Raw genomic sequence first — 14,317 nt, 5'->3', positions numbered from 1 at the left:
GCACAGCCGGCATGTTCTCACCTTCAGCTCGGGCTCCTCGCATTTCACTTTGTCTCCTATGACCTAGTACCTACCTTTGCACAGGAGAGGTGGTACCAGAGAGCAGAAATAGACTGTGGGATTCTGTGTGTTCTAGAGATACGATTCATCTTCTAGAATAGACCTCTCATTATGTCCATGTTCACTGGGGCCACTCTTTCACACACTTTTTCTTCCTTTAGTTCTTCGGATTCTGTTTCTTTAGCGTTCTCTTTCAGACTTCTCCCCAGGCTCTGACACTATCTATACTGATCATTTTACCTGTCCTACAGGAAGCGGCCTGACAGAACTTAGGTGACCAGACATTCCAATTTGTTTGAGCAGTCCTGGTTTTTACCTGTTGTTCCAGAATGATTATTAGCAGCGGCCCCCTTTCAGGTGTCTGGGTTTGCATGGTAACTACTTACCTGATCCCCAATGGGTAACCTCCTCAACAAGAAAGGCTTAAGTGGCATATATTTATCTTACTAAATGAGAGGATCTGAATTTAAATTAATTTTTAAAGAGTCTTCGACCTATAGCACCCAGCTCCAGCTGCAGCCGGCCTAACTGTCCTTCAGCATCATTCAGTTGGGAGCTGGCTCTCTCTGTGCCGGGCGCTCTTTGGAGGGGCAGGTTTGGCACATCAGAGCAGGCAGTTTGTACAATTGTATTTTTTCTGCATCTTTCTTTCTGGTACCTCTCCTCCCTTTTACGTTTAGCTACCTGGAGTTGCGGTAGAACTTCCCAGCTCACTGTGTAAATCTCTGTTAGAGATTCACCTGGCAGCTAATCACATGTACTTGGCCGTCAATCGGAGTGTCCCTTCAGTGAACACTGGAATGGGGCCAGGGCCCAGGGGTGAGGAGCGGAAGGGGCTGAGGAGTGGGCTGAAAACAAGGATTCAGAGGAAGAGTGGTGACCTTACATTACACTAGTGACTAGGTGAGGTAAAGAATTATGTGTGTAAGAAGTGAAAGGGGTGTGTGTATTTAAATTAGAGTCGAGTTGCTACCCAAAGGAGTTTCAGTTGACCTGTCAACTGAAACTGGTCAAGTTACAACTGGAATGGCACAGCCTTTGTCATGGTTAGTAGGTTGTTAAGGGAGCCCTGAGTGTTCCTCTCCTCATGATAGTAATTAGTACATTAAGAGCTGTTAAAAAAAAAAAAAAAAAACCTACATTAAATGACTGCCATAGGTACTTTTCTTCTCAAATCTTATAGGTAAATCATGCAGTCAGCTATGAAGTGATTTGTAATGCTTCATGAACTCAGTGTCTGAGGTAAACTGGTGAGACAGCGGACAGTTTAGCATCAGTTTTGACCCCAGTAATGTCCTGAGTTCCTGGAGCCGTGGAAGCTCTGTACTGTTCTTGAGAAGGGAGAAGGGCTGACTCAGGAAAAATGAAGTACTGCAGATAGCCAGGCCCCCGTGTCCCAGGCCCTGTGGCTCTAATCCACGCTAGTACAGCCTGATTCACAGAATCGTATGCTTGCATCGGAGCCTTTAGCAGAATTCCGAAAAATGATGTGAAGAGCAAGCGTTCTGAAAACTGACTCCTTGACATCACCAGAGTTTATAGGATACCATGTTGACTGCTATCTTGGTCCAGTCTTACCATAAAAAAACAGAGCCAAGAACTACTGCGAAACTGTTTCTAAACTTTTCTCCTGTCTTGGATTCACCAACTCAAGCTTGATCATTACGAACCAAGAAGCTGAAGTAAATGTCCTGTTTTTCTTACCTATTTTAGGGAGCTTGGTAATGGTTCAGAGAGAAATAAAAGGCTCCTCTTTCCTTGCTCTTTCCATGTACTCATGATCCATCCCCAAACCAGCATCTCTCCTGTCCTCTATTTCAGTAGCCAAACCAGCAGGAACCCTCAACTCTAGTTTCTTCCTCATTACCAAACCCATTCATCCCCAAGTCCTTTCAGTTCTGCCTCCTAAATATCTCTAGAATCCATTCATTTTATCAGAACACCCGCTCCCCTTCCCACTTCCAGACCACCATTGTCTTTCACCTGGAGTTCTACAGTATTAAAAAAATGATTGCTCCCCTCTGATGCTTTTCTATGTACCAGCCAGAAAAATGTTTCTAAATCATAAACCTGACATGGTGATCCATTGTTTAAAATTAGTGGCTTTTTATTGCCTTTATAATAAAATTTCAACTGGTGTGAAATTTGTAAGACCCTCCAGTTCCAGGTTCTTCTGTCACCTCTTCTGCTTCATCTCGCACCTACCATTCCCCCACACATACCACACTCCTCTTCATTTTAATTCTTAGAGACTATATGTCAGTTCCGGAATTTCCTCACGCCAAGCCTCCTAATATTCTCGCTCTGCTTAGAACATTTTCTTCCCCATTTTCCACTGATAGTTTATCAGCTTACATGCCATTTCCTAAATTTAGGATACCATTGTTGACTACATAATCCTCCATGTCGGTTAGGATAGGCTAAGTTATGCTGCAGTAATGAGTAACTCCCAAATCTCAGTAGTTTAACGTAACAAAGTTAATTTCTTGCTACGTGTCCATCGTGGCCCAGAGAAGGAGCTCTGCTCCTTGTAGCTTCTCAGAGACTCACCCTAACACATAACAGAAGCTCCCTCTCACATGGGAGATTGTGATAGCCAAGGCAGGATGAGGGGAATATGGTGAATCATGCAGTGGCTCTAAAGCTCCTTTTAGAAAGTGATATATATTCAGTCATAGTTCATTAGCTGAAGCAAGCCCCATAGTCATCCCTGCCTTGAGAGGGGGTGGGGAACGATAATCCTACCACATGCGAGCGAGAGAACCACCCCATGCGTGGGTATCCCCAGGGGCTACCACAGCTCTGTTGTGTATACTACCAATGCATCTCAAGTTTCCTCCGGTGCAGTAGTGTCGTGCTTTATTACGGTTTCCTGTGACCTGCTTCCCCCACTCCCAAGCTTTGTGGAAGTATGATCCTATCTGTCTCATCATTACTGTCTCCACTGCCTTCACTGATGCCTGACACACAACAGGCATTCGAAAATGTTTGTCGAAGGAGCACATCGAGTAACACTCCAAGATTTGGTACTTAGCCTGTTACTCTTTTACCTCTGCCATTTCTCCTCGCGGTCCCATCCCCCCACCTGGTTTCAGCAGTTACTGCCCTGAGGCTGAGCTCCATACCCTGACTTCAGTCATATGTCTCCAACTACTCACTCGATATTTCTGCTTGATTATAAAATCCGTATTTATGGGGCGTCTGCGTGGCTCCGTTGGCTAAGTGTCTGCCTTGGGCTCAGGTCGTGATCTCAGGGTCCTGAGAGTAAGCCCTGCCTGTGGGCCCCCTGCTCAGTGGGGAGTCTGCTTCTCCCCCTCCCTCTTCCCCTCCCACTGCTTGTGCGCTCTCTCTCTCTCTCTCTCTCTCTCTCTCTCGCTCACAAATAAATAAAATCTTTAAAAAACAAAAGAAAATGCATATGTATTCTTGCAGTCAATATTTATTGATTACTTTCCGGTAAGGTATTCTATTAAAGGATAGGAGGATACAGAGATAATTAAGATAGTACTTTCCTTCAGAGTGCTTATAGTCTAGTATAATACAAGGAAGAATGTAATGAATCCTTAATATGTACACAGTATATAAATGCTGTACCATAGCAGAACAGAGACAGTGGTTTATGGCCAGATGGAATTAGAACTTGTGTTGTTTCAACCACTGAGCAAGTATAAATACTGTTCTGTGCTGGGTCCCTGAGATGACATGAATCAAGTTTTTATCCACCTCAAAATCCAGTGGGGGAGACAGGTAGCCGAAGATGAAAGGTAAGTGGGATTTTAACATAGTATGGGGGAGTGACTGAGGGTAAAGGGGATGGTGCAAAGGAAAGCACCAGAGGCTTTCTTTCATTCAGGCATCTAGGGAACATGTATTAACACCAATGCGGTGTCAGACATTGAATACATAGCACTGAGGAAGACAGTGCCTACCTTACAGAGCAGATAGTGTGTTGGGAGGAACTTACTGTCTGGATTGCCAGCGTGAGTTGATTCGTTTTTCCATGTTTTTGTTCTGCATCTTTGAGGGTGACTTTTGAGCATAAAAAAGACCACGCATAGCTAATTTAAGGTTTAGAAAATGAAAAGTCAACATATTAAGATTTTGTAATGAGACCTAGTGTTTTTAACACAAAAGTAAACGAACTTTTAAAAAGTCCAATTACATCTCTCTCTCTGTTTTTCTGAAGATTTTATTTATTTGAGAGAGAGCGAGAGAGGAGATACAAGCAGGGGTAGTGGAGAGGGAGAAGCAGTGAGGGGCTCAGTCCCAGGACTCTGGGATCCTGATCTGAACCGAAGGCAGACACTTAACGGAGCCACCCAGGAACCCCGACATCTCTTATTCTATTTGTAGGTCTAGTGAAATTTAGAAGTTCCTTAAAAGGGGACTTTTGCAACTTAATTAAATTTCTTTAAATATGTTAAACTATATTTACACATTTAAAATGTTTTATTTTCTCTTTGAAGTACTTCAGTTGTCTAAGAAATAAAACATTGAGTTTCAAAGTAATATTTTTTAGTGATAAATTAAAATACAACCAATAATATAAATATGGTGAATCTTAGATTATCTCTACTGCTTGTAAAGCTTCCAACATAAAAGTTTATCAAAATGAATTACTCCATGGCCCATTTTAAGTTGAACTAGTAAGGCTAGTCTATTAATCTTGATGTAGTAAATTTCCATAATTTTTACAAATACTTTCAAGACCAAGTATACACTGTCTTTAAATTTAATATGAGGGGTGCCTGGGTGGCTCAGTGGGTTAAGCCTCTGCCTTCAGCTCAGGTCATGATCTCACGGTCACATCAGGCTCTGCTCAGCGGGGAGCCTGCTTCCCCCTCTCTCTGCCTGCCTCTCTGCCTACTTGTGATCTCTGTCTGTCAAATAAATAAAATCTTAAAAAAATAAACAATATGAAAAATATTAGTAGTGAAAGCCTGATTTACTTTATTTCTGTGCCTAGTGCTTAATTATCTATGGTTCAAAGATAACCACGGCTGGGTGTGGTGCATAAGCAATGAATCTTGGAACACTGAAAAAATAAAATTAAATAAAAAAAAAAAAGAAAAGATAACCACTAAGTAATATTATACCACCCTGAGCCAGATGGGTGGAAGGATGGTTACCATCTTGGTGCACTGAGGTTTTTTATCAACCAGAGAGACTGGGCTGGGATGCGGAAATTAATTCTTACCATTCATATCCATGGGTGCTCTGAAACTGTAACTGGGCCACAATTCTTTTTTTTTAAGATTTTATTTATTTGACAGACAGAGATCACAAGTAGGCAGAGAGGCAGACAGAGAGAGAGGGCGGGGCTCTCTGCGGGCTCGGTCCTAGGACGCTGGGATCATGACCTGAGCCGAAGGCAGAGGCTTTAACCCACTGAGCCACTGAGGCACCCCAGGGCCACAATTCTTACTGACAATAAAACAACATACACTTTTATTCTACCCATCCCTTGTGGCTCCATCTAGCTCTTGAGTCACAACACGGAAGTCACACTCCAGACATAGGAGAGACCACTGTGATATACTTGATGGGATTTGTCCGTTGGTTCATGACCAGCTGCCCCTCCGCCTGCCCAGGTGTGTGTGACACATCCAGCTCGCGGGGCTGAAAACAGCTTCACCCTTCTTCTGGCTCAGCCAAGGTCCAGTTGTGTCCTCTTGACCAGGTCATCTAACTGCTTTGAGCCTCAATTTCCTCATTTTTAGGTTGTAAGAACCCTTAGCTCTCAAATTCTATTATCTGCTGAATTCTAGTGTAGTAGAGTCTGAAATACTGCTGTTACAGTGCTTTGTTTAGGCATTGCTCAAGAATTAACTAAATTTTATCTTCTTGGAATTTGTCGTAATCATGAGAGCGGTGAGATAATAAATGGTTTTTACTTTCTTCCAGATCTTTGATGATGCATACAAATCCCAGCTTAGTTGTGTGGTTGTGGACGACATTGAGAGACTGCTTGGTGAGTCTTAACTTTCGCCATTGTACTATCTTGGCCTCATTACGCTAATGTCTCAGCAATTGCAAGAGAAAAATAACAGGTATTTATAAAGTAGAGAGCAATAGAGACACTTTTCTTTGTCTTATAAGGAATTACGTTATCTGTTCTATCTGAAGTCAGGGATAGAATTCATGTTAAATATGTGTGACTGTGACTCCATCATAAACTGCTCTCCCGTCAGGGCCCACACCTCGTATTATTTTCTTTCTTCCACAGAGCTCTCTGCCCTGTAATAAATGATTAATAATTTCCACTGATGGATGTATTTGCTATTTAGTACCTCTGAGCTGCCTGTGCCCCAGAGTTTCCGCTTAAGAACTTTGACAGAACTAAGGGAAGAAGGGCTTATGAATGGAATGAAATAACACTTGGGAGAAGTGGCAAGTTCCCTGGGACCTCAGTCTCTGCTTTATAAGAACAAGCCCCTGTTATGATGCATTCATTCCAGATTTATCTAATTTTTGCAGTGAAATCAAGTGTACCTGTTTTATAAGAACAGAAACTAGATTCCCTTTCTTACTTATCCCATAGAGGAACTGCACAGACGAACATGAGATAACAGTGTTGAAAACATTCTGAAAGTTACAGGTGCTCTACAGTAGTTAAAAAAAATTTTTTTTTAATATCGATTAACCATCTCTTGTGCTGGAATGCACTGCTACCCGATACAAAGATGAATAATAAGACTGTCCCTGCATGCAGCTCACGAGGTATCATCTCCCAGTAAATGCCAGAAAAGTGTTGTTACTTATATTTTATTTCATTGCAAAAATTAGATAAATCTGGGATAAATGCATTGTAATAGTGACTCAGGATGCTGTATTGAAATTGAACCCACATGGTGACTTCATCAACTTCTGAAAATACTACCCAACACCTGAGTTATCCCTTCTTAAGCTGTCCAAAGTGGTGTGGTAATGATTTCAAGTTAACTGTTCTTACCACATTTTCCTCACGATTTTCAGACTTGCTTTAGGTCCTCTGTTATTTATTCTCTTGTTTCTTAAGGCAATGTTTGTTACAGGGCAAAGATGTCCCTATACATAATAAGGTGAATCTGAGGTCTTCTTAGAAACTATGTGATAGTTTCATCTAGTGACCTGGGATTTTTGGTCTGCTATTTTTGATACATTTCAACCCAGTTTATAGGATTATTTCTTTAAAAGCTTTTAAGCACAAACTCATAGCTCTGTGTAAATTCCTTTATCTAAACACAATTGAGATGTGTGGTCATAGCAACACTACTATGTCAGGAATGTGTGCCCTCTGAGTATATTTTCACTCGTATGAATAGTTATTATCTGTACTTGTTTGTTCATCGATTCGACAAGTAAGCTGAGCCCTTTCTACTGTGCTGGAATTATTAGGGTCTCGGAAAAAATAAGTGACATGCTGCTGTTGTAGCCTCTGTCGGTGAAAATTATTGCACAGTAGAATGTGCTGTGTGTTCTGGATGTTCAGAAAAGGGAAAGATCATTTTGGACTTCAGAGGGCTGGTGCCTGAAGGTAGTTCTAAGCCCAGGCCGGGGTGCGTCTATATGCAGTATGCAGAGAAAGCTGACGAGGGGCCGTTATGCGTAGTCTTGAAGGTTTAGTAGAAGCTTAACAGAAAGTTTTAGGACGTTCTCTGTTCTGGACCATCTGAGGACCAGTCTTAGTGACTCTACCATCATATCGGTTATATTGAAGTACCGTACTTTGATTATGAATTGCCATTTCCCCCTTACTCGTTTTCTAGTATGCTTTGTTGCCTGTGAGCTTACTGTATTACCAGGCTCTGCAGTCATTTCTTGGAAATGGTTAGCAAGTACACCTGAGTTTTTTTCTTCCTTAAAAAAGACAAAACAAAAACAAAAACAAAAAAACTATCTCTGAGTTTTAGACAATGATGTCTACCTGAATTCAAAATGGATATTTCGAAACTTTTTCAAAAGATTTACGGATGAGAGTTATTACATAATGTTTTAAGCATTCAAGTTATTGGAGATACTATTTTTCTAATTATCATTAGTTGCCTGAGTAAGGACGATGTTTACTCTTGATGCAGGTAATTTGAATGTTTGGAATATGTGCATGTGTGTATTGAATCCCTAGAACATAATAATGTTTCTCTTCCAGATTATGTTCCGATTGGCCCTCGATTTTCTAATCTGGTATTACAGGCTCTTCTCGTGCTGCTCAAAAAGGCACCTCCTCAGGTAAAAATAACATAACAAACATTTTCACAGAATTTTCCCAGTAGTTTGCATATAATGGGGCAAACAAGCTGCTAAGTAAGCAAGTGACCATAAACCTAAAATTCTGTTGTTAAGGGCCTTGGGGTAAGTCATCTGGCCTGGCCTTCTGTTTTAAGGTAAATGATTTTTTTTTTTTATTTGACAGAGAGAAATCACAAGCAGACAGAGGGGCAGGCAGGCAGAGAGAGAGAGAGAGAGAGGGGGAAGCAGGCTCACCGCCGAGCAGAGAGCCCAATGCGGGACTCGATCCCAGGACCCCGGGACCATGACCCAAGCCGAAGGCAGCGGCTCAACCCACTGAGCCACCCAGGTGCCCCGGTAGGGATGTGTAAAACCCTGGGGAATTTAGAGAACAACAAAAACAGAACTCACTAATCAAAACTAGGATTTGGGGATCTTCAGGAAGGAAACTTCTCTGGTAAATGATTTTCTTAACAGAGAAGTTTCCTTCCTGAAGATCCCCAAATCCTAGTTTTGATTAGTGAGTTCTGTTTTTGTTGTTCTCTAAATTCCCCAGGGTTTTACACATCCCTGGCTACCTCCATCTCCCATGAGAGATCATGATAGTCACATAGAAGGGATTGAATATACATTCCCATTTGTTTCATTTGTCATTTGATAGATTTTCCCAAGAAATTGTATTTGGGGGTATTTACTTCCTGTAGGCAGATTTTTCTTTTTTCTTTTTAAAAAGTATTTACAGTTGAGCTTGAATTATGTGTCTTGGGTCATGTGGCACTTTTGAGGAGGGAGTTCATAGCCAGGATTTCCATTCATGTGGTTGCATTTTTATTGATGTGGCTACGGGAGACTGGTGATTTTGATAACTTAACATATTTAAAAGTCATCTATGAGGGTTGGTTAAATATGTTAATTATGTAGAGGCTGCCGGAGCATGTTTGGCTATGATACAAGGCACAAATTCTCTTGACTGATTTTGTGTGCTGTAACCTTTGAGAAATGCCAAAGACAGATACAAAGGGGTTAAGCACTAACTTGAAAAACATCTTAATGTCTGTATGGGAATCTTGTATTCGAAGTTAGAGGTTTTAAGTAGGCTGTATGGAAAATATTTCATGTTAAGTTGGTGAATGTGCTTTTTAACAGTTAAAATTGTGTGTGTGTGTGCATGTGTGTGTTAGAACTAAAATGATGGACTTGTCTTGATTTTCTAGGATTTTTTGTTGTTGTTGTTGTTGTTTGTAATCCTAGAATAGTGAATAGAATAGTGAATAGTGTTTCACTATAGTGAAACAATAGTGTTTGTAATCCTAGAAAGTTACAACAACTTTGAAAATTTACTGCATTATATGCATTGTAAGGATTTTGTAATCATTTGTCCATAAACTATCATTCCTAGTAATTGGAGTTTTAGCTCATTCTAAGGCTGAAGTTAGAGAAGTGAGTTTATTTTTCCCTTCTATGATTCCTTCAGTCAATATGTAAATAGATCTAAAGTTGATGAAGAAGGGACACTTGGTTGGCTTAGTCAGTTAAGCATTGGACATTTGATTTTGGCGTAGGTCATGATCTCAGGGTCCTGGGATTGAGCCCTGTGCCGGGCTTCCCGCTCAGTGGGGAATCTGCTTGTCTCCTCTCCCTCTGCTCACGCACACACTCTCTCTGTGTCTCTCTCTCTTTCTCTCTCAAATAAATAAATAAAATCTTTTTTTTTTAAGATTTTATTTATTTACTTGACAGAGAGAGACAGTGAGAGAGGGAATACAAACAGGGATAGTGGGAGAAGCAGGCTTCCTACTGAGCAGGGAACCCGATGCAGGGCTTGATCCCAGGACCCTGGGATCATAACCTGAGCTGAAGGCAGAGGCTTAATGACTGAGCCACCCAGGCGCCCCAATAAATAAAATCTTTAAAAACAAATAAATAGTTTGGGCACCTGGGTGGCTCATTCGGTTAAGTGTCTGTCTTAGGTTCAGGTCATGATCCCAGGGTCCTGGGACTGAGGCCCACATCCGGGCTCCTTGCTCAGCAGGGAGTCTGCTTCTCCTTCTGCCTCTACCTGCCCTCCTCCTGCTTGTGCTTGTGCTCTCTCTCTGCCATATAAATAAATAAATAAAATCTTATCAATAAATAAATGATTAAATAAAGTTGCTGGAAAAAGTAAATAACCCCAATATCCATATGTGTCACATACAAAAAGAACCCTTTCTTAGGAAGTAGCACTTTAAAAATAATTAGATTGGGGGACTTTCTCCAGGCATTTAAATTTATATCTTGTTCAGGGATACCTGGGTGGCTTAGTTGGTTAAGCAGGTCATGATCCCAGGGTCCTGGTATCAAGTCCCACATTGGGCTCCTTGCTCAGCAGGGAGCCTGCTTCTCCCTCTACTGTTCCCCCCTGCTCATGCTCTCTCTCTGTCAAATAAATAAATTAAATCTTTAAAAAAATTACATCTCATTAAGTCTTTAGCTTAAAAAGAATTTATGCTAGGGGCACCTGGGTGGCTCAGTGGGTTAAAGCCTCTGCCTTCGGCTCAGGTCGTGATCCCAGGGTCCTGGGATCGAGCCCCGCATCGGGCTCTCTGCTCAGTGGGGAGCCTGCTTCCTCCTCTCTCTCTGCCTGCCTCTCTGCCTGCTTGTGATCTCTCTCTCTGTCAAATAAATAAATAAAATCTTTAAAAAAAAGAAAAAGAATTTATGCTAAAAATCATTTGGGAGAAAGAAGAATCATTTTACAATGATATTTTTTAAACTGCTTGTCCTTTACATTGTTAAATACATTCATTTAAACAGAGATATTCCTTGGTTGAAAATTATTTGTAATCCAAAATAGATACTGATAGAAATAAATAGAGCATATTTTAAAAAGACTTGCAGCATTTTGATTAAAGACTTAGGAATAACTTTCCATTTTATAAAAATGTAAAATTCTTGAGGAAAGGAACATTACCTAATTTTTTAAATCTCACAGTATCTGGCACAAGTTTATACACATGTACTTCATGAATAACTTATTCAATAAAAAATATAGATAACTTCCTTCCAAAGATATTTTTTGAGTGTCCACTCATTTTCATGGGCTTACTTATTTGCATTGTTGTAATTTATATTTGGCAAGGTGTGATTAAAGTGAAAACATTCAAAAATTAATAAATTTCAAATGGCCAACAAGCACATGAAAAGATGCTCAACATCATTGGGCATCAGGGAAATGCAAATCAAAGCCACAGTGAGACACCACTTCATACCCACCACGATGGCTATAACCCAAAAATCAGATCCTAATAAGTGTTGCTGTGCATATGAAGAAATTGGGACCCTTATACACTGCTAGTGGGTATATAAAAATTGTGCAGCCTTTGGGAGATAGCCTAGCAGCTCCTCAAAAGGTTAGAGATAAAGTTACAATATGACCCAACAATTTAGGTATATACCCCAAAGAAATGAAGATATATGTCCACACAGGAGTTTGTAGATACGTTCAAAGCAGCATTATTCGTAATAGCCGAAAAGTGGACACTGCCTAGATGTTCACAAATAAACCATGGTATATCCATACAATGGAGTATCGTTCAGCAATAAAAAGAAATAAAGTCCTGACACGTGCTGCAGCATGGATGAACCATGAAAACATGCTAAGTGAAAGAAGCCAAGCGCAGAAGACCCACAAAAGACCACAGATTGATTCCATTTGTATGAAATGCCCAGAACTGGCAAATCTGCAGAGACAGAATCTAGTAGATTCATGGTTGCCTAGGATGGGGAGAGGTGGCTAGGGAGAATGAGAGGTGACTAATGGGTGTGGGGTTTCTTTTTGGGGTGTGCCACATGTTCAGAAATTGATCATGGTGATACTTGCACATTCTGTGAATATACTAAAAACCATTGAACTGTACACTTTAAATCAGTGACTTGTGTGTTCTATGATTTGTACCTCAGTAAAGCAGATACTTTAAAGAAGAAAGTGATTGCAAAAGCTACTTAATTGATGAAAGGAGGGTTATAGGGAGAGCTAGAAGCCAGGAGTGAGCATCCCAGATCCATGGCCCAGCTTGGGAGAGGTCTTAGAAACAGGGATTGGATCATGAAAAAGGGATGTGGAATGAATTTCTGTAAGGACTGAAAAGGAAGGGTATAGGAATACGGAAGAAGTCAAGATAGATCTGGTTGCCTTAGTGATTGGAAATGGCAGGGATCCCCTTTTTAAGGATTACTAGCCTGTCATGGATCAGAATTTGGTGACTCTGACCTGGCCTGCAGGACGATGTCTGGTGGTAGAAGTCCATCTGCGGCCAGAGAAGTTCATGTTTCAAATATCTCTAGTTGGCCTACATTTGACGAAATAAAAATACGCTTTCTCTGTACCACCTTGCTTTTTAAATTAGTATGTATTCTCTCAGGAGAGCAAGGGAGAATTTTCAGGCTGATCCAGTGTGGGGAATGTTGTCTTTCTAAAGTGGAAGCGTTGACTTCACCAAACCATTATCCATGTAGGTTTTTCAGATGTTTTCAATTAAATCTTAAAAGTGTATGAACCTGAGTATTGTAGAGCCACGTAGGGTGGTAGGAAACTATTATTTTTATCACTGCCAAGAAAACAGGGAAGTTAAAGGCATTTTTCTTCTAAGAGAGGAACCGTACATGTATACAATATAGTAATCATATCAGCCGCAGAATCCTTAATATTGCATTCGTTGTAATTCCAGCTTTCACACAGAAAAATTATGTGTGCATGTGTGCACATGCTCAAATAAAAGAATCCCTTCGGGGGCACCATGTTGTTATGTATCCAGATATCTTCCTTTCTCCTCCTCCCCTCCCCCACACCCCTCCCTCGTTGTAAATTGGCTTATTAAAACTGGTTCACAAGCCTTCTTTTTTTCCCTTTGTGATTGCCTTGGTCTTAGATTTTCAGTGTAGGACTAAAAATTCAAGTCAGATTTCAGTTACTAGGATAATTTTCTTTGAATTTTAAATTTTTCTAAGTAAATGCATAGATTTTTAATGAACCCGGCATTCAGTGGGTTTGCTTTAAATTTAGCTGGAGAGTTAATTTCATGATTGATTTATTAGCCCTTTGAAAGTCTAAAAAGTGGTATCCGTAGTTCATGAAGACTGAAAAACATCATCACATTTTGTTTAGCATCTTTTTAAAACCAATTAAAAGCTTTTCTAAAATGGATTGAACAGGAGAAAATAAAACATGTTCCCTAGGTCTTTATTTCAATCAAGTTGCCCTGTGTTGTGCAGGAGAAGAGATCGAGGGGGGGTAGAACACTGAAAAGGGCTGTCCCAGCAGGGAGCCACGCCGGAGAAAAGGGCTGCTCTGAGAACTCCCCGGCCGTGGCTCAGAAAGCCCCCGGCCGGCTTCATCTACATGCAGAGTCACACAAGGCGTGGGGGTGCTCCCCCGCACCACAGAGGTTTCACATGTGCTTCCCTGCTGATTCCTGTGAAAAGCTAACAATTGGCTTGGAGGGTAAAAGACCACTGCAGTTCACCCTCCCCGGGCTGGATGTACAATTTGTCCAGTGTTAGGAAATGTCCGGCTTAGCAGTGAGAGGCTTGAAGACACCCCTCCTTCCAGTGAGATTCCTACAGCCGCCTCTTTTACTCAGTGACGCTGGGGCCCTTTTCAGGTTTTGCAGATTTATGGAAGTTGAGGGGAATGTGCTTTTCAGCATCAGGAGGATGAAAGCCTTGGTCTTAGCGGCAAGGAAGACACGGTAGGAAAGCCGTAAGGCCAGGTGAATCTTCCTGCAACTTGTGGCACCCACGGCACCAGTTTTTTTCTTTCTGGGGAGAGAGAATAAAGCGCCCACAAAGGGCGCTAGGCTCTGAAATGACATGACTCCCCAGTGTCCTCAAGCGCAGTTAGTTAAACCCATTAACCTGATTGCTTTAGTGCTCCGTGTCCTTGACACGATGAGGAATCAGATTGGAAGACTGTGTCTGTAGTCTGTCCTACAGTTGTCTGTCGGAAGGACAACCGGTCCTCTCTGAGCTTCATGAGATGGTATATAGAAAACTGTAGCATCCGTGGAGGGAC

General features: G+C 41.3%; 1 protein-coding gene across 2 annotated transcripts in view; it reads left to right on the top strand.

Moving 5' to 3' along the window:
• Nucleotides 1-14,317, top strand: part of NSF (N-ethylmaleimide sensitive factor, vesicle fusing ATPase) — a 147,812-nt gene that overhangs the window by 110,526 nt on the left and 22,969 nt on the right. For both annotated transcript variants that reach the window (XM_045985642.1, XM_045985641.1), the window contains exons 16-17: nucleotides 5,965-6,031; nucleotides 8,189-8,268. In XM_045985642.1, coding sequence (XP_045841598.1) covers nucleotides 5,965-6,031; nucleotides 8,189-8,268 — 147 coding nt within the window. The remainder of the gene's footprint in view (nucleotides 1-5,964; nucleotides 6,032-8,188; nucleotides 8,269-14,317) is intronic.

The sequence above is a fragment of the Meles meles genome, chromosome 18 (assembly GCF_922984935.1).
Source record: "Meles meles chromosome 18, mMelMel3.1 paternal haplotype, whole genome shotgun sequence".
NCBI classification, from domain to species: Eukaryota; Metazoa; Chordata; class Mammalia; order Carnivora; family Mustelidae; genus Meles; species Meles meles.
The sequence above is the reverse complement of the archived record's forward strand: the minus strand, read 5'-3'. Positions and strand labels throughout refer to the sequence as shown.